Below are 20,724 nucleotides of genomic sequence, written 5' to 3' on the forward strand. Positions count from 1 at the left end.
ACATCCCCCAGGTGCTGGAACCTTTAAAAGACAAGTAAACAGCCTGGCTCTGAGGACCCACTTGCCAGTGCTGCCTTATGCTCAAATGTAAAGGGCACATGGCACCTAGGAGTTCTTTAAAGTATTTGGCTCTTGGGCTGCCTGAGAGTGGGGAGCACTAGTTTTCTCTGCCTTTTCTAGTTGCGACCAGGCAGCAACAGGGGCAGGGCAGTCAGCAACTCTTCCTGACTGCTTGTGCTAAGGGGGCTGTGCAGGAGCCAGTAGCTTCATCTTTGGCTTCCAATTGGAGGGGAGGTAGAGCAGAGCATTGTGGGATCGTGGAGGGTAGACACTTGGCCGGGTGTCAGATTTATCCTAGCACAACGAAGTTGTTTGAATCAGCAACTTTTTTGTTGTGGATCTGCTGCTGTTGTGGTGGATCAACCATTTTGGGGGTTGGAGGTGGGGGTAAATTCCTTTAATATCTGGCAAGTTACCTTTTGTTGCAGGAAACTCGCACATATCCAGCAACAAATGGTATGTTTTCAGGTTCCTAGGAGACTTCTTCAGTAGTAGTAGTAGGCATGATAAATGCTTTTGAAGAACTTTTTTAAAATTTATTCATTTATTTTTTACAGTAGCCAAGGGTTGTGCAGCTCAATAAGGTAATGGAAACTCTCCTGCCTTAAATATTCAGGGGACTTTAGAAGGGACAGGGAAGGAACTGAGAAACCCTTTCTCTCTTTGCCTATGAGGGTGAACTCTGATTCATTAAGAAGCCAAGCTGGCTGAAACAGACAAAATATTGACCATTCTTCCCTTTGCCTACAGCCTGTTTCAATTAACTTTTTTCTCTCAGCAGGTGGGGATAAAGAACTGAGGATCTTGGTGGGACAAGGTTGTCTTTGTGCCTTCGTCAGTCCTTCTATCTAGTGGTAGCTAATAGGTGAATGACCCTAGGGAGGTGTATGTTAACTTCATAGTTTCATAGTTGGTAGGGTCAGAAGGGACCTTGACAGATCATCAAGTCCGACCCCCTGCCATGGCAGGAAAGAGCACTGGGGTCAAACGACCCCAGCAAGGTGTTCATCTAGCCTCCTCTTAAAGACCCCCAGGGTAGTAGCCAGCACCACTTCTCTTGGAAGTTGGTTCCAGATCCTAGCTGCCTGACTGTGAAGTAGCGCCCCCTCCTAGCTCAGCATATAATATTTAATTTGTATACTAAAAGTCCAGTTAGACTCTTTATTTCCTCTTAACAGTACGGCTGGCTGCTTTATCACCTGTGGACGTGCCAGATCTCATGGGGGACCCAAAAAGATTACCACTAGTCTGACCACTTGCTGTCTGCCTGACCCTCTCTGTGTAAATTGTGGGAATGTTACACAAAACCAAACTTCTCCAAAATAAGTCTCTGCTCTTCTTTTCCTCCCCTCTCCCCTTCTCTCCCCCCCTCCCCCCACCCCCATAAGCTGAGGGGGGGGAATCTATGACATCATTCAGATTTGTTAAAACAGAAAGAGTATTTTATAACTCTAAAGAGCTGTAGCTAGCACAAGGGAATCTATTTGTGTGTTAAAAAATAAATTATAAGTTAACATTTCTCCCTTTAAAAAATTGATTGCACCACCAAATGATACTGTTATTCACTCAAAAACAATTGTTGCCATACTGCAGTATTTACAGGTGGTTATGGATTTTGTTGTGAAGGAAAGCAACATCCAATCCAGATTTTTAGAGCGTGCCTGAAAATGGTAAGTAACAGGAATGACAGAGGCTGTTGTTTCTATTGACTGCAATTAAATGCTACAACAAAAATGCATTTAATCTTTCATTTAGTAAAAGTACGATGTGTCTGATTTTTTTTTTTCTTGTTTATAAGGCCAATTTATTTCAGTTATTTTTAATTGCATCATTTTGCCTAGAGTTAGAGCATTGTGCCTCTTGACAAGAGTGTTCCTTAAATGCAGTAAGAGCTGTGCATGAAGAATAGAACTTGTGTGACTTGGGTCACAGGTGAATACTGGGGGCTTCTGTTTCAAGTGGGTCAATAATTTTTCCTCTTTTTTTATTTCTTCTGTTTTTTCAAATTGTTGCTTGACTTCCAAAAGATAAGCCGTACAGTGAGTCTGTTCCTGATGGACTATGCAGTTTTCATATTAGCTTTTTGGTGGGGGAAGTTTGTCTTTGTATCTTCATGAATAAAATGATATCAGTGGATTGTGGTGTTCTGTAGCAGATATTCCTCATTCCTCCCTCTTGTCAGTTTTTTTTCTGTCCACTATGGAAGCTGCAGCTTTCCCTGTAGGGGTAGAAGTGGGATTTCAGTAAACTCAATTCAGTTTTAAAGTAAAGACAGAGTTGACAGCAAAGGGAGGAAGTGGATTGTTACAACAGCTGTAGGTGACTCAAATGCTGAATGAAGAGACCTTTTTTTTCCTTGAGGCATAAAAAGGGATATAAAGCCATTCAACTAGCTGCTTGTTCTTTCCCATTTCTAGATCAGCCATTCATTTGATAAGTGAGGTTCAGTCAGAGTTGGGGGTGGAGGTAGGTCAGAGTTCCTGCATTCTTTCTGTTTACTTCTAGTCTCAATCTTGATGTGACCCAAGTCTAACTTGGATAATCCTGCAACATAAACATCTGTAGCTCAGTGGCTGCTTTCTGTTCACCTAAAGGGTAGGATTTTTCTTTTAAATTTAAATAGTTTCCTTCATAAGGATGTGTACAGATGCTTGTATTGTAGTGACATAAATAGCCAGATGGACTGATGTACTTTTCAGATGTACTTAAGATTAAATTTTTCTTCCTATCCATTATTCTAGACCAGATGATTTAAATCAGCATCTGTTAAGAGCTGGAAAGAGAATTTGTCACTCTTAACTTCCTTTCTCAAACTATTTTCTTCAGTCTGCAAATACAAAACATCTCCAGATTAACAAGTCAGAAGGGACAGGTTTGCTTTCTTTCCAGATGTTGCTTTGGGTTTTATTTAGAGGCCAGGGGAAAGTAGTTCATAACAGCTTATTTCTGAATTGTTGACTAAAGAGAAGTCTGATCATTAATTAATAAAGGACACCATCAAGAGTTTCCTAGAATTTCCCAATATCACTCGCTTCTCGTTCTTATTAAACAAATGTGAGAAATTTTATACAGTTTTGTAACTGGGCAATACAGCAGTACACAGGCAATCCAGGAAGTGTTTGGAGCACGTTGGAAACTACTTCCTGCAAGCGTTGGAGAGACCAACTAGGGCCTGTGCTTGACCTACTGCTCACAAATGGGAAAGAATTGGTGGGGGATATAGAAGTGGATGGCAAGATGGGCAGCAGTGACCAAGAGATGTTTGAGAATTGTGACAAAAGGAAGAAAGAAGAGCAGCAGAGTATAGACCATGGACTTCAGAAAAGCAGACTTTGACTCCCTCAGGGAACTGATGGGCATAATCCCCTGGGAGGCCAGTCCGAGGGGGAAAGGAGTCCAGGAGAGCCAGTTGTATTTTAAAGAAACTTTACTGAAGGGGCAGGAACAAACCATTCAATGTGCAGGAAGAAGGGCAAATATGGCAGGTGACCAGCTTGGCTTATCAGAGAAGTCTTTGCGTAGCTTAAACATGAAAAGGAAGCTGACAAAAAGTGGAAGCTTGGACAGATGAGTCTGGAGGAGTATAAATATTGCTCGGGCATGCAGGGATGAAGTCAGGAAAGCCAAAGTGCAATTGGAGTTGCAGCTAACAAGGGATGTGAAGGGTAACAAGAAGGGTTTCTTCAAGTATATTAGCAACAAGAGGAAGATCAGGGAAAGTGTGGGTCCCTTACTGAATGGGAGATGCAACTTAGTGACAGGTGAGGAAAAGGCTGAAATATTCAGTGCCTTTTTTTACCTCAGTCTTCACAGGCAAGGTCAGCTCCCAGACTACTGCACTGAATAGCACAGTTTGGGGAGAAGGTGAGAGCCCCCAGTGGTGAAAGAACAGGTTGGGCACTATTTTGAAAAGCTGGACATGAATAAATCCATAGAGCCAGATGCAGTGCATCCAAGGGTGCTGAGGGAGTTGGCTGATGTGACTGCAGAGCCGTTATCTTTGGAAATTTATGGCAATCGGGTGGGGTGCCAGACGACTGGAAAAGGGCATATATAGTGCCCTCTTTAAGAAAGGGAAGAAGGAGGATTCAGGGAACTACAGACCAGTCAGCCTTACCTCAGTCTGTGGAAAAATCATGCAGCAGGTCCTCAAGGAATCCATTTCTAAACACTTAGAGGAGAAGGTGATTAGAAGCAGTCAGTTTGGAGTCACCAAGTGCAAGTCATATCTAACGAACCTGATTACCTTCTGTAATGGGATAACTGGCTCTGTGGATGCAGGGAAAACCATGGACGTAATATGCCTTGACTTCAGCAAAAGGAATTGATTAAAGCAATTAAAGAAATCTTTTTGCAAAAAATCTAGTTGATCTAATAGAAGATATCACCTCTACCACGAGTTCTGATTCCTTTTGCCTCTAAACTAATCTTGGATACTTAATACTTGACTTCAGCAAAGCTTTCGATATGGTCTCCCACAGCATTCTTGCAAGCAAGCTGAGGAACTATGGGTTGGTTGTATGAATGAACTAAGTTGGATAGAAAGCTGACTGGATTGTCAGGCTCAATAGCTAGTAATCAATGACTCAATGTCTAGCTGGCAGCAAGTATCAAGTGGAGTGCCCCAGCCCCCAGGGGTCAGTCCTGGCGCCACTTTTGTTCAATATCTTCATTAACTATGTGGAAGATGGGATGGATTGCACTCTCAGCAAGTTTGTGGATGACACCAAGCTGGGGAGTGTAGTAGATACACTGGAGGGTAGGGCTAGGATTCAGAGTGACCTAGACAAATGGGACGATTGGGCCAAAGGAAAACTCATGAGGCTCAACAAGGGCAAGTGCAAAGTCCTGCACTTGGGACAGAAGAATCCCATGCACTGGTACAGCCTGGGGACTGAGTGGCTAATCAACAGCTCTGCAGAAAAGTACCTGGGGGTTACAGTGGACAGTAAGCTGGATATGAGTCAGCAGTGTGTCCTAGTTGCCAAGAAGGGGAACAGCATACTGGGCTACATTAATAAGTGTTGCCAGCTGATCAAGGGAAGTAATTATTCCCCTCTATTGAGCACTGGTGAGGCCACATCTGGAGTACTGTGTCCAATACTGCCCTTTCCTGCCCCTCCCCCCCCACCAAAAGGATGTGGACAAGTTGGAGAGTGTCCAGCAAAGAGCAGCGAAAATGGTTCAGGGGTTGGGGCACATGACTTGTGAGGAGAGGCTGAGGGAACTGCGCTTATTTAGACTGGAGAAGACTGAGGGATTTGATAGCAGTCTTTAAGTACCTGAAGGGTGGTTCCAAAGAGGATGGAGCTAGACTGTTTTCAGGGGTGACAGATTACAAAACAAGGAGCCAGTTGCAGCAAGGGAGGTTTATGTTGGATGCTGGGAAAAAACTCTCACTAGGAGGGTGGTGAAGCACTGGAACAAGTTACCAAAAGAGGTGGTAGAATCTCTATCCTTGGAGGTTTTTAAAGCCTGGCTTGACAGAATCCTGGGTAGACTGATCTAGTTGGGGCTGGTCCTGCTTTGAGCAGGGGGTTGGACTAGATGACCTCCTGAGGTCCCTTCCAACCCTACCTTTCTATGATTCTATGAACTGTTCTCATTTTAATATTTGAATGATTTGCCTTTCCCTATGCCTGTAGTGTCCCTTGTAGTTAAGAGCTTAAAATAAAGTGTTCTGGAAAGTATTGTTGACCTAGCGTTAAAAGCAGGTATAAAATATTACGTGGTATGACTGAAGTTCTTTTTCCTGTAGCCTAGAGCTGTGTCCCTGCCAGCTCTGTATCTGTCATGTGCTTTAATTCCAAAAAGTGGGTAGACCTTATTTTTCTTATAGCCTTATTTTGTTTTGATGTTCAGACATCGCAAACCTTTATTAACATTTAGAAATACAGCATCCATTGGTCCATTTGCAACTATCAGTACATTTTCTCTTTAAAAAATGTTTCTTCATTGAGAACCTAAGAATGTGATTCTTCATGGGCCCAAGTTCTAATCTTTCGTTATATGAATATCATTGAGCTGTCTTTGCATCATTATATACTGTATTTACTCTCATACTATGCTCACTTAAATTAGGCTCCCACGATTGGGGTGCAGTGATGAGGTTGCACCCTCCTTTGATTCCTGTTCCATCCAACCAACTGCCTGGCAGTAGCAGTGGCATTTCTAGTTAGGCAGCAGTGAGGGGGTCAGTTGAGTTCATGACTCAATTATACTATAACTGTTTCCTGTTAATTGCTCTTCAGTCCACAGGTGTTTATGACCCCCCCCCCCCTTAATGGTCTTGGTGTTCCATTAATTAAGCTATCCTTTGTTCAGCAGTTATTATGTACTCTTGGTCTCTGTCCTCCTACATTGCAGTTCTGCAACCCTGTTTGTAGCTTTTCCCCGAATTCTAGCCCTGTCTATGAAGTCCAGTTTTCAGCAGTAGCTACAGTATCAGTCTTTGACAGAGCAGTCAAGAGCTGCCAACAGTTCAGTTATAGCTTTTGTCTTAGTAGAAAGGGAGGATGAGCAAACTGAAAATTAGGCTCTGTCCCTGCTCCATGCAACCATAACTCTGGAAAAATCTCTTTTTCTTCTCCCTGCTTTCTCAAATACAAGCCACATGTCTTATTTTCTGGAGGGGGATGGAGGGGAGGTGGTGTGCAAGAAAAGAATATTCTCAGTTAACATGTACACTATACCTGGATATGGTAGCAGGGCATATCCTTACATCCAGTCTGAATAGTTTGCAATCCCAAGTAAGGTCTCTTCCAAGACAAAAGAGTAGAAATTGAAATGAATTGAAGAAGGGTATTTCTGCCTGAAAGCTTGCAAAGAACAAATTTTCCAACTATTTCGTTGGTCTAATAAAAAATATCACCTCTACCCAAAGAATCTTGTCTAAAATTAGAAATTCTTAAATTTAAGAGTTCTGAAACCAGGTCTTTGTGAAACATGCCTGAAGGCTAGCTGTACAGCCTCTTCTAGTTAAGGCTTTAATTGCTCATTTCTAACAGAAAGTCAATTTTGGTTATTGTGAAAGTATTTATATCTTTTCATTGCATCAACTGTCCGCTCACACTTGTGTAGGATCAGTGCAAGGGGGTGAAGTTTATCTTGTCTCCAGCCTATTTATTTCCATGAATGCATGAATTTTTCAAGTGGTTTAGAAGCAAGTCCAAGTGGGTTTTGATCTCTATCCTTTTCTTCATAGTTAAGTTGGGTAAAAGAGAGGATGGGTGATAGATGTGTCCCAGCTCTTTAAGGGGTGCAATCAAAATCTAGAATTTGATGTTTTTGTCTTCTTGGAAGTGTGGGAGACTTTAGAGTGCTGGTGGTTAGTTCCTGCCAGTTCTAGCAGTGGTAAACCAACATTTTTCAGGCAGAAATGCCAAGAGTGACTGGATCCCTGTTTGTACTTGGACTCTAGCTGAACTGGTGGTAGCACTGCTGAGAATATTCTGGTAAAGTGGTCTGTTTGGCTGTGCCTATGTATTAACCATTAGGCTGATTAGGTTATCTCATGGCTCTTTCATGGCTGTTAAGCTATCTCATGGCTGATTTTTAACCATTTTTTTGTGTACCTGCAATTAAGTTATTCCAAACTGTATTTTCATAACAGATGGGTTAAAACTGGTGCCATCGCAGAACAACATGAACTTAAATTTGCAAATTTAATGAAGACCTGCCTAAGAAGACATTTACATGCACTATCTAGCCATACAAAATGTTAATTAAAATATTCACAAAGTCCTATTTTTCCATGAACAATTAAGAAGGAAGGAAGATGTTTTATCAAGAGAGCTCACTTTGAAGCTATTATGTACTATAACTTTGGGGGATAAAAAAGAAAAGTAATCCTAATTAAACACCTAAAAGCATAAGAAGGAAATTGGCATAAATTTGAATGGAGCTAGCTAACAGGGCTGGAAGCATATTGGGACGGACTGTCTCTGCTGTGGCACTAAACCACAGAGGGAATGTACTGTCTGTGACAGCAGTAAGGAAGCATTATGGCATATTTTCTGTGCAATTAACACTTACAGAACAGCTTGCTTGAATCATTCACTGGAAATCCCTGAACACAGTAATCACTCACGACTTTGCTTTTTCTGCTAGATCTTGAGGGAAGCACCCATTTTATTTAATCTGAGTCACTCTGAGGGAAGCTGTGGCTAGTATTTCCAAAGCAAATTTTCTTTTACTTGGAAGTTGGTAAGATGAGGGGTGTCTGAGAGGTGACAATTTAAGAGCCTGCCCTGTGTTGTGTATTTGCTCCTCTTAAGCAGTAACAAAGGAGGATCTGCAGGTTCCACACACACGGGACCTAATAACAGGCCTGTCCTGTCTTATGCGATAATGTTACTGACTTGTATTGCCTCGTGGTTTTAGCTTCCTTTTGAATAAGAATATAGGGAAGCTAATCCACTTTGTTAGTCACTAACTGGTGATCCAACATATAATTTTTTAATTTTTTATGTGAGGCAAAGCTTGAAATTCCATTTCCATTCAGCCCCCTCCTGCTTTATATTCTTTTGAGTACCAAACATTTTGATATTAATTGGTCTAAATGTTTGAACTGTAACACACCTGCACTGGATTTGTATTTAAATGTGTTTAGAAAGCCAGTGTGGATCAAAGTGAAGTGCAAACAGATGGTACTGGTAGCCAGCTGATGAGTAAATGTAGGTGTCATCTGGAATGCTGTCTCTGTCCATTTCTACTTTGTCCTTTACTATCTTTATGCCTATAATAAAGGATGAAGACAATAATCCCCTTACTGTTTGTTGGCTTGCAGCCATTACTACATCAGAAAGTAGTTTTAATACTATTTAATGTTGGATCATGAATTTAATCTGAATATTCATTCTGTTTTTAATATAGAAAAAGTGCTGAATATCTTATTTTTGAAGTCAAAGCACTTGAGAGAGATAAAAATAACCAAGTTTCTATTTATTGAGTTAAATTTTTACAAATAACATGGTGACTTGTTTAACCATGAGTAGATTATTTCATTTTTTCTAGTTTATGGGCACTAAAGGTCACATTTAAACAGCCAGGAATCCTCCCCAAAGGGCTGTCATAACAACGAAGTGTTATTTCATACACTTAGTAGGCAAAGAAATGCAGGCATGAAGAGCCAGACACAATCTTAAAGGTTCGGAGCCCTTTTGTCAAATGCTTCTGCTGTTGTGTTTCTTCCTTATGAGAGCTGATGTGTATTCTCACTATCTCAATTTAGGGGTGAATTTTTAAATGAAATTTCATTAACGTTTTCATAGCTAAAATTGGCTTGTGTGTTAGAGTGAACTGGAAAATTAGCAGAATAGGCATAACATTCGGCTAACATTTTGTTATGTGTTTGCTTTTGGTTTGTTTTGTTTTTCCCCAAAGTTGCCCAAGCATTACCCAGATGAAATTGAGGCCACCAAATCATAAATAAAGACCTATAGTTGGCCTTCACATTTATTTGGACTCATAAAAGACTTGATTGTCAAATGTGCTAAGCATCCAATAATTTCCCACTGAAGGAAATGACAGCTGGTGAGTGCAGAGCACTCCTGAAAACCAAAACACTTTGGATACCTAAAATGCACTCTGTTAAACGTAGCCACTTTTTAAAAATAGTGGCTTGAGTACCTGAATTTAGTTTTACAGCTGTGATGATTTCCCTGAAACAAGATCAAATCTAAATCCTGATTTTCAGAGGACAGTCCTTTAGGGATAAACCTTGGTGTTAGGGAAAGTTCAGTAATTAATAAAACATTTTAGTCTTAAATTAATTTTGGGGAGTGGGGTTGGTCTAAGCTTTTTAAGGGCCTGCCAAACTAAATTTGCTTGTTGTCTCTATATATTGGAGTAAGATGAGAAAAATTGCATCCAACTTCACATGCTTATCAAAGGTGCAGCTCTATAGTCAGAAACTGAATGTAAAAATGGCAAAGTAAATACCAACATTAGTTACTACCAGATGAAGATCACAGCCCCATTCACCTAGAATCTGCTCTGGGAACCATCGGAGACCGTCTTTCTATTTGGAGTTTGGTCTAAATAGACCAGACGTACTTGGGAAATAACATGTTGTGGCTAGGCAGCTGAGGCACATGGATGAGTGACCTCCCACAGGTACATTGGACATTTGTGGCAAATGTAGAAATTGAATTCAATTGTTTTACTTCCAGTCCAGTGTCTTAACCACAAGACTGTCTTTCCTTCATTATAATCTTCCTCAAACATAGCTAATGAAGGCAGTGGTTAAGATAGTGGCTTAAGGCTCCCACTATTGCTAATGTTACGGGAGCTGACATGGCATTAGCAGTTTTTTCTTTATTTTCCTGCTACAGAAAGTAGCTATCTTCTTTTTTTGCCAAATATGAAGCCTTTTTTTTCCTGGATGATGAAATATTGGGCAAGATTCCATATCAACTATTTTTTCTAGGCGTATCTAATTTTTTTTTCCATCTGGCATCCAGTCAAAAAAAGTTTAGATGCACCTGGATATGGAATTTTGCCCAACATTTTATATAGTATAAAATTGGTGTGTGTGTGTGTACATGTACATATGTACATTTATCATTGCTATGAATTTGGGTCTTTTGGACAAAATTTTGGAATGGCTTCATCACCATGCAAATAATATACTTGTTTGAAGTCTGAAAGAATTGCATCAATATCAAATTATCCCCCTATAGTAATTTTTTTGAGAAATTAAATTAGCAATAGAGACAGTTGAATAAAAAAATTGATACCGTTTGTTAAAATGACAAATGTTTGAATTGGCAGTCTCTATCTGTTGCATCTGTGTTCCTGTGAATTATTTAATATATGGAACATTAATACCATAGCAACTTGTACTGGAAAATGAAGATTCTTTGGCATTACTGTCTGGGTAACATTAATTAGGAAAATTAGATTTAAAAAGTGAAAGTGTGTGTGCATGTGTGTGTGACGCACATGCTTTACTGCAGGGGTGTCAAACTCCTCTGGCCCCATGGGCCAGATGAGCATCCTTGAGCTGGTCAATAGGCCAGACTGTGACAGGACCCCTGTGGAATGGCTGTGGCACCAGGTCCAGCTGCACAATGTAGGAAGCATAGCATGCACCAGCCCCTGGGGTCGACATGGAGCCAACACTACCTGCAGTGTGTAGGCAGCACAGGAGGTCAGCCCAGGGTGGTGCAGGCAGCTGTGCCCTGAACGCTGGCTCTGGGTCAAGTGGGGCACTGCATGGAGTGCACGCCCTATGCAAGTCCTCTGCATCATGTGCTGATACTGGGGCTTGCTGGGCATCTCGCCTCTGGAGCTAGCAGGTGCTTGTGGTGCATGGGCTGGACCCAGTGCTTCATGTGGCACAGGGTCCAGGCATGGGCACACAACTCCCTTTGCTGCCTGCAGTTCATGTGGTGCTGGGTCCAGTTTACATGCCACATGCAGTGCACAAGGGAGCATATGGCTCTGTGGGCCATGTTTGACACCGCTGCTTTACTGTATTTTAATATATCACTGATTTAGGAGAATTCTAGAATAAGTGATGTTTGTTTCCAGAAACATGATGAAGGCTGAAGAAATGTGACAGCAGCTATGTAGTACACAAAATGTCATGTTGTAAGGTGCTCACAGTGATGATGTGGCATTGAGACCTGAATAAAATAAAATCTGATCTAAATATTTGGCAGAAATCTCAGAATTCATTGCTGGATCAAGCCCTGCTTTTATTTTGATCTCTTGTATGCTATTTCAGCACTTTCAGTTAGTTCTTAACATGCTGCTGACTGAAGAAATATTGTTGCTCTGTAACAGGTGCCTCCACATTGCTTTGCTCATGTACACGTGCCTTTTCTTCTACAGATGCAGCTTGAGACCTTAGATGCTTGTAGTCATTGTTACTGAGAAAAAACAAAATGCTACTTACTCATTGCATTATTTCTACAAAGACTCTATTCAACTTCCCCAAATATCAAATGATATTACAGGCTACTTCACAGAAACAGCAAAGACTATATACCATATATGTAACGTAGTTATTGTTTCAGTATGCCAAGGAACTCGAAAAAGGCCCATTTCTAATTGTTTTGTAGGAACAGTGTTACTAGATGATTGTTTTCCATAGAGGAAAATGGAGAAGGTGCATGCAATGTGGATGCGAGTAAGCCAAATTGAAAACGTGGTTATAGGTTCAAGATTGGGTGAGGACGTAGGGATTTTTTGGCTTTTGAATGATTGGATTGGTGGTACATACAATTAAGTAAGTATAAGGAGTTCTGATGAAGGCCTTCGGTTATTGCTTGGAATTGGTTCATCTCTACTGAAACGATTGGCTGTGAAATAACTTTGAGCCTTTATGATGATGCTTTAAATGTCAACAATAGAGGCTGCATAAATGGATAAAGGCAACTTCATATTCTTGAGATTTGTGTTCCAACTGAGCCAGATACCATGGCAGTGATGTTCTAAAGCAGTGGTTCTCAAACTTTGTTAGACTCAAGATCCCCCTCCATAATGTTTCTGAATTTAGCAACACCCTCTGTGATGGATGTGGATAGAAGGAGCCCTTCTTTTTTTCACACAAAGGAGGCATGCCCTCTTGTCTTTGTTTCAGTGCCTAGAGAAGCCTTTCAGAAGCCTAAAGGGGACCCCTCACCTCCTAGGAAGTGTAGGGGAAGAGGCTGCACCTACTGTATCCTGCCTGTGGTGGTGACATTGCTGGTCTGAACTCCAAGTGGAACAGCAGCAGCAGTCCTTCTAGTCAGGCTGGCTGCAATGGGCCACCCCCTTCTGTTGCAGCCGCTTCTTGGTCCAGCCCTGACCACGGCTTCTAGAAAGAAAGAGGAGGGTCAACGCACTTCCACCTGGCAGCAGTGGTAGAGTGGCAGAGTGGAGGTTAACTGTCTCCAGGCTGCTGCCCCACTGCTTTGCCAGGTGGAACTGTCCCAGGTGCCTTTGTTTCTAGAAGGCCTGTGTAGGGCCAAAAAGGAAGCAGGGTGTTTCTGTCTGCATTAGGCTTACCAAATGAACCAGCACCCCCTCCTGCAGAAGTATCCTTAATGGTGCAGTCATTTCATGGTCTGGCTTTACTTGTGCCTCCTGGAAAGAGAGGTTTGTGGGACGGTTTCATCTGAATGCAGTAATACCTTGAAGAGGTCTGGCAGTGTCCCAGGTGAGAGCCAGTGTTCTAAAGGGTTTCTTTGGAATTCCAAGAGCTATCTAGCACCTTGATTCTAAAGCACCAGCACATGGCTTCATTAAGGACAATTTTGCATCAGTTCACTTGGCTGTATGTTGCCAGTTTTAATTCAGCCGTGTCTGCTTTCAGTAATTTAGAATTGGATTTAAATCAATTAGTATCCTGGGAAAACTGGTGCACAGATGCATCCATGCTCTCCCAAGTCCTTGGAGCTTGTTTCTTTCCACACATACCCAGGTTTGTTTTTAAATAAAAGCTATGGTGGTCAGAATTAAATTTCAATTTGAAAAAGACTCTGAACAGTGGATATTAGCTGTATCCATTTAGGCCCGAACTAAGATTGATCCTTATAATCCTTGCTAGCAAAATGCCCGACATGAACGACAGGTTTCAAAGAAGTGTTTACATGGCCAGCCCTGAAGGGTAGCCCTTCACCTGCCTATTCTGTTGCCCCTCACTGCCAAGCCACAGCCCCCCAGCCCTGCCAGCGCCCCTCACTCACCAAACTGCAGTACCATGCCCCCCTGGGCCCTGATGGTGTCCCTCACTCCCAAGCCGCAGCTCCCCCTCCTCCCCAGTCCTTGCTGGTGCCTCTCACTCCTGATCCACAGCCTCCTGGCACTATCACTGCCCCCCCAACTCCCAACCCACAGTCCCCAGCTCCCTCCCTGATGTTCCTCACTCCCCACCTGCAGCCCTTCTCTCTCCTTCCGCCCCCCCCCGCTGCTGGTGCCCTTCACTTCTGAGCCACAGCCCCCTGTTGCTGCCAGTGCTCCCTGCACGCCTAACGCACAGTCCCCCAACCCCCCGATGCCCCTCACTCATGACCCTCAGCTCCCCACCCCTTGTGCCTGCTGGTGCCTGTCACTCCTGACCCACAGCCCCCTGGCACTGCCAATGCCTCCCACACTCCCAACCCACAATTCCCAGCTCCCCCCACAATGCTCCTCACTCCCCACCTGCAGCCTCTCAACCCCTGTCCCTGCTGGTGCCCCTCACTCCTGACACACATCTCCCCGTGGTGCCAACCCACAGTCCTCCGCCACACCCCAGTGCCCCTCACTCCTGACCCACAGCCCCCTGTTCCACCCCCAGCCCTGCTGGAGGCCCCAGCTGTCCCCATCATGCCTGGGCAGAGCACTGTGGCTCCAATGCATGCAGGCGGCGGTGGAACGTGTCCGGGCCCAGCCCGGGCTAAGGGAAGAGGAGGGGGAGGGAGGCTTGTAGCAGCCCTTGCCCTGGGATGAAGCTGCTACCGCACCAGGCGGTAGCCTGGGTAGCCTGGCCATGGCCGCCGCCTTCCCCCCCCCCCAGCAGCATTTGGCTGCTTAGCCCCTCTGGGCATGGCCACCTGTGCTGCTGCCGGGCCACGGAGCTCCAGGCTGCCCTCAAAGCCCCCCTGTCCCTTTCCCCCACTGGTGAACAGACAACCCTCCTGCCTCCCCCCTGCCCTGTCGCAGCCGGAGCCTCCGCTCACCCCCCTCCCAGCCCTGCCTAAATGTCCAGGACTTTGCTGTGTTCTGGGGGTGAGAGAGGGGGAGGTGATTGGAGGCAGCAGGGAGCACCACATGGGTCTGCACCTCCAGAGCTGTAGGTGGGTCCATGTGTGCTCCCCGCTGCCTGCGATCGCCTTCCTCCTGCTCCCACCCCCAGAGCAAAGGGAAATCCCTGACAGCCCCCCTGGACTGCAATCAGAGGCTTCAAAAGAGCAGGACACATCTGTGGGAACCCTATCTCGGCGCGTGCACACTTGAGCAAAAGCGTTATGAACACACACACACACACAAACGGAAGTGCTATAAAACAAACAAGCAACTTCCCCCCCCCCCCCCCCCAAAAAAAAAACAACAAAAAATCCCAAACAAACAAACCCCAAAACCCCATGCTTTACTGGAAGAAGCAGTGCAGCATCTGTATAGGTAGGGCACTTCAACAGGGCTTTTTGGTGCTTTAGCTAAAGCTGATTCAATCAGCTATTAGATAAAAGCATCAAAATAGCCTCATAAAAGTGTTCAATCTATACAGATGCTGCAGAACGGGGTCCAACTGGGGTGCTGACTCTTGGGTATTCATGGGACTCGGTGTGGGAACGCATCAAGTTTAAAGTAAAGCACCACTTTTTGGGGGTGGGGTGGGTTGTTTTTGTTTTGTTTTTTAATGTCTGTAAGCAGCCATTGTGTGTCTGCTTGTCAGTGCTCTAACAGATTTTTAGTGTCATCTTGGTGTTGCTTAGAAAAGTAATCAAAGTCCTTAAGCTCTGGATTTGTGACTAAATAGAGAATTTACATTTTTCCTGAAATACTTGGTGCTTTATTGTCATTCTTTGTCAGTTTCATGCTAAGCTCAAATTGTGATTCATGTTTTGCTTAATAGTAAGTCTTCTTCATGAGCAGTAGTTAATCTCTCAGGGGTCAAATATGGCTTAAAATAAACCTTTCTAAACTTGAGCTACAAAATATTTTGTTACAGTAAATAAGAACTGAATTGATCAATTAAAAAAACCAAAGAAAAAGAAAACAAAATAAACCTGGCCAGCTTCTGCAGCCCAGGCATAACATTTTGTCTGGGGTATCGAAACCTGATAGTTAAAGGGCCAAAACCAGCAGCTCTCCGAGTGGGTTATAGTCTAGAGGCAATGTAGCTATCCTCAGTGCTGATTTATATGGTCACGCTATTTTTTCTTTCCAACTACTAAATGACTATAGAGCACTTAAAATACACTCCCTTCCTAGTGGATATATTTTGAAAGCAAGAATTTGGTTTAGCAAAAAAGTCTGAGTCTCTGACATTTTCATTTGTTCCATTTATTCTGTTTGGAAATGTTTCACAATGGAGTGGGGAAGGAAATCCACTGATCCCCAGAATAGCCTGTAATCCAGTGGGGTTATAGCTAATTTTGACCAAAAATTGTATCCTGGACAGTTTGACTTCGGCCATGTTACAGACATTCAGTTTCTCCTGAGAGAGTTGCTGCTGTCCCAGGAGAAACCACTAGTGTACAGAGTAAAATAACCTGGAAACAACCAAGGTTAAAGTACTCCTGGGAGACTGAATGTCTGTACATATTTTCTTCTGAGAGAAGTCACAGTACAGTCCTTCGGCATCCCAGGATGCTTTGCTCCCACCTGTCTCTTCCCCCTCCCAGGAGACAGTGTGCATCTGTACTCTGTTTCTCCAACCAAGCATGGGATAGAATATACCCCCTGCACAATCCCTACTTTGTGCTTCAGGGAGAGACAGACTGACACTGATTGGTCTGAATCTACCACTTGGGGCTTCCTCGTGCGCTACTGCTATCTTTCTCCAGGCAGAATAGAGACCCTGAAGGGCATGCTGAGATGTGTGCTTAGGGGCCCCTGTTAGTCCTGCAAAATCTCTGTTCTTCAAGAGCTCAGCATTCAAATTTCTGTTCATGAGTCTCTGGGTAAGTTTTTCTACCAGGAAAACAAACCTGGGAGAATTATCCCAAGTCATCTGAATGTGTGTACACATGCTTTTGACAAGTAGGTACTTTTGAAAGTAAAAATGTCTTGATTTAAATTTCCAGCCAGCTCAGCTCAGCTCCCTAATACCCTTTTTGTATCAACAGTCATCTCTTAGTACTTTTTATCACTTCTTGAATTTTTATATAATACTTTATATAATATGGCACTAGCTTCCTGAAAGTGGCAGGAGGGTTAGTTATTGTTGTTACTTAATATATTGTGTTGCAGTACTTGCAACACTTACTAACTATATACAGTAATGTACCTTTAAAATGGTTTACGGGTTTGACACTTGTTTAGCAGGTGTTTCTAATAAAAAAAAAAAAGTCCTTTGGGAGTGGTTATTAATACAAGTTTGCTGCTGACTTTTCTTAAGTCTTCACTTAACCTGTTCAAGTATTCATGAGGCCATGCATCATCGAATGTTTTGAAATCTCACCGTTTTTTACTGTACTGGGAAATGTTTGTGTATTAGGGTGTGCAGTAAAGTGCTGTATTTTCTTATATACAGCACACACCTTCCACCCCACACCTCTGCAGTCAGTCCCCCCAAATTAGGATGCATATATTTATCTGGGCAAGCTGATTTTTTTTGTCTAGAGTTGGAAGCACCCTGGTTTAATTCCTGCTTTACAGTGCAGCAACTGTAACATTACTGTTTAGTCAGCTGAGGGGACTCCTTTGTCTTAATAGCTGAGTGTTCTTCATTCTACAGATGTTAATGATTGTCTCTCCTTTTTTAATGGTCTTGATGTTCCACTAATCAAGCTAAATTCCATTAAGGCAATTTCCTGTGCTAGATGCTTCTGGCTGCTCTTTCACAGCCTCTTTAGTTCATACCCTTTAGCTATTTAGTGCAGACTCTTTTCAAAATCATAGATCTACCTACCCACGGAGACCCTGCTGGTCACCAGCAGCTAGGGGTTTGGCTTTGGTTATGTGGGAAAGGGAGGATGAGTCAGCTGAAGATTAACCTCTGTCCCTTCTCTCTGCAGCCATAATTCTAGAAAAATCTTATTTTCTTCTTTCTGTCTTTCAAAAACCAGGTGCTTGTTCTATCTGCAGGCAAGTTGTATGCAAGCAAATATGGTAGTTGAGGAATTGGTCAGTTACCTGACTGAGGATATACAACACAGGAATTACAAGCTCTGGAAGTACACATTCTTCAGTTTATTTTGTGTTTAATTAGAGCCATCTCATTAATGCATCTGTTAATGGTGTTTTAATTTTTACAGATGATGTAATGCAGACGACATACTGTGAAATTGACTTGGACAAAGCAAAGAGAGATGCATTTGTGTATGCTATTAAGAATCACTATTGGTACCAGATGTATATTGATGACTTGCCAATATGGGGTAAGTGATAAGTCCTAATAACTGACTGAAACCAAAGCAGTTAGGTTTTGTGTCCTGATAAGATTTATGGAATTGCATCTAATGACTAAGATTTCTTTGGGAAAACCATTGATCAGAATGTAGTTTATGACTACATAAAAAGATATCTTGCTAGAATACCTTTCAGTGACTTGCATTGTTTCAGTTACAGTTTACATAGAAAGAGTAAAAAAGTTGCTTTGACAATTCTTTCCTTAAATTGATATTCTGCTAATGCTCAGTTGCTTTGTGAGATATGGCCAGGCATGTTATTAGCTGTGTGTGTAACAGAGGCCACAATTTGCCTTTTGGCATAGTACAACTGGGATTTTATGTCTCAGATTCAGTAAGCTTCTTAGTTTTCTCATCACTTTGCATTATTACGTTAGGAGCTAAATATTAATTAAAAAGCCACTTAACTATATAGAAGTAAATTGAACTTTTTGAATGGACTGTGTGAAGTGTATTTACTTGTTCTCTCATCATTTTTCAAATAATTTTGCTTAACTTTCTCAACAAGCAGCAAGGTGTTGAGAACTGGGGACAAATAAAAGAGCTAGATTCATTGTCACAAAGTTTTACATGCTTTTGTCCCAAAGTCCAAGTGCAAAATGAGCATTTTTGTTCCTTAGCTTCAAAGCTGAAAGCATTGTATAACTCATCCATTGATGTTAACTACCATCTATTTCAGGACAATTACTTGATATGACTTGCCTCGTCAATGGCATTAAATAAGGGATGAATTTAACTTATTTCCTCTTTTTCCCTTTACTCTCTGGAAGACTGGTTTATACAGAGCAATTTGTTGATATTCTTAAGTAGATTTAAAACAGGGGTGGGCAAAATATGGCCCGTGGGCTGGGTCTCGCCCGCTTAGGGGTTTTGTATGGCCCATTGCAGGTCCCTTGGTCCCACCCAGCCTAGGCGCAGGGAACAGCCTGAGCCATGGCACATGCGGCCAGTCCTGCCACCCCTGGGCGTGCAGCAGGGCTGGGGTGGCACAGCGGCTGGACTCCATTTTCTGGCAGCCCCAGCAGTAACTTCCTCCGGCTGCAGCCACCAAACACAGCCCCATCTGGACATAGCTCTCCGCCTGCCCGCAGCCCCATCCCATCCACCCAGCCAAACAAGGCAGTGACATCATGGGGTTGTGGGCCAGGGCAGAGCTATGATTCATTCCGCACACACCCCTGCCCTCAGAAACGTGTCTCTGCCCCAGCCCCGTTCTGTCATTGACCCATGATCCCAGGTTTTCCATGGAGACTGGCTGAGAGCTGTGCAGGCAGGGTGCTTGACCGGGTGGGTGGAACAGGGCCACAGGTGGGCGGGGAGCTGCACTTGGGGTCAGATCCAGGATCTTGGGGTGGTGGCAGTGTGAGGCCAAGGCCCAGGGCAGAGCCATAATCTGCTCCCTGCACTCCCTTGCCCATGGAATCGGCGCCTGTCACAGGGGCATGCAAGTAGCAGATAGTGACTCTGCCCTGGGCCCAGGCCCCTTGCTGTCACTGCAGGCCCAAATAATTGCCCATCCCTAATCTAGAATATGTACTTCAGTTCGGAATCCAGAACTTTTTTCTTTCCTTATCCTTGGGGTCTGTGACTTCTCCTTTCCTCTTCATTCCCTCTTGTTTCCTAGGCCGCTGTTTATCCTAATGCAGAAAGCTGTGCAGTTCTCACTTGCCTGCAGTGTGTCTTAGTGTCAAGTTTCATGGGCAAAGTTTTACATGTGTAAATATCCGCTTTCTTATTCAGCCAGATTCTTCAAGCTTTAAAAATGAGGCTTAGCTCTACTAGTCTTGTAACTGCAGAGACAAAATAGAAGGTATTTTAATGAGGAAAACTTAGGAAAGATGTGGGTAAGAATGGTAAGAGCAGAGTGATTCTTGCACCTGTACTGATAAAAGGTACTATCTTGAGAGCACCATATGTTGTACACTTGGCAAACCTTTTAAGGCAGTCAGGCATGGATGACTTCTATTTTTACAAAAGGTTTTTTTTCAGCTGTTGATGTTAGCATCCCAGAACGTGCTATTGAGTAATGCTTCTGGACTTGGAGCACAGTTACATAGCCAGAAGTTGCTATCCCTCTGGTGCAGTCTTATTTGGCTTATCTGTTATCCAACTAAAGCTTGTTGTTGGGATTTTTTTCCTTTTTCACTTGAATACCTTTCAGAACAGAATTTTCACTCAGTGCTTGTTTATAAGGGCTGTGTTGTGAGCCTTACTTGGGAGCATTTTGTGACCGACATCAAATACTGAATTTATTGAAGGAAAATTGTTTAACGCGAGCATGTATTTGTAGCAGAGCTCAATCCTCATTATGTAAATAACAAAATCAAGGACTTCTGATGACTTGATTTAAAAAAAATTAAAATTTAATTTAAAAAGGACAAACCAAAACAAAAACATTCTTCATAGCTAAAGCATTTGAACAATTCCTGTGTGCGCCAACAAACTTTGAGCTGGGAGGAGTTTTCGAGTTGGAGATGGACCAACTAACCAGAAGTTGAAAGTGGTTGACTGATTAGAGCAAGGGTGTCAAACTCATCTAGCTCTGTGGACCAGATGAATAGTGGGAGGCAAGTCTGTGGGCTGGATCAGGCCCACAGACCCCTCCTCCCTCTTTCCC

At 43.1% G+C, this 20,724-nt stretch overlaps 1 protein-coding gene across 1 annotated transcript in view; it reads left to right on the top strand.

Annotated features, from left to right (window-relative positions):
• The window catches only part of TM9SF3 (transmembrane 9 superfamily member 3), a 95,287-nt gene that overhangs the window by 7,207 nt on the left and 67,356 nt on the right, over positions 1 to 20,724 (top strand). Inside the window, exon 3 of the mRNA XM_006014843.1 lies at positions 17,955 to 18,077. Within this exon, the coding sequence (XP_006014905.1) occupies positions 17,955 to 18,077 (123 nt within the window). The remainder of the gene's footprint in view (positions 1 to 17,954; positions 18,078 to 20,724) is intronic.

This window comes from Alligator sinensis, unplaced genomic scaffold, assembly GCF_000455745.1.
Source record: "Alligator sinensis unplaced genomic scaffold, ASM45574v1 scaffold264_1, whole genome shotgun sequence".
NCBI classification, from domain to species: domain Eukaryota; kingdom Metazoa; phylum Chordata; order Crocodylia; family Alligatoridae; genus Alligator; species Alligator sinensis.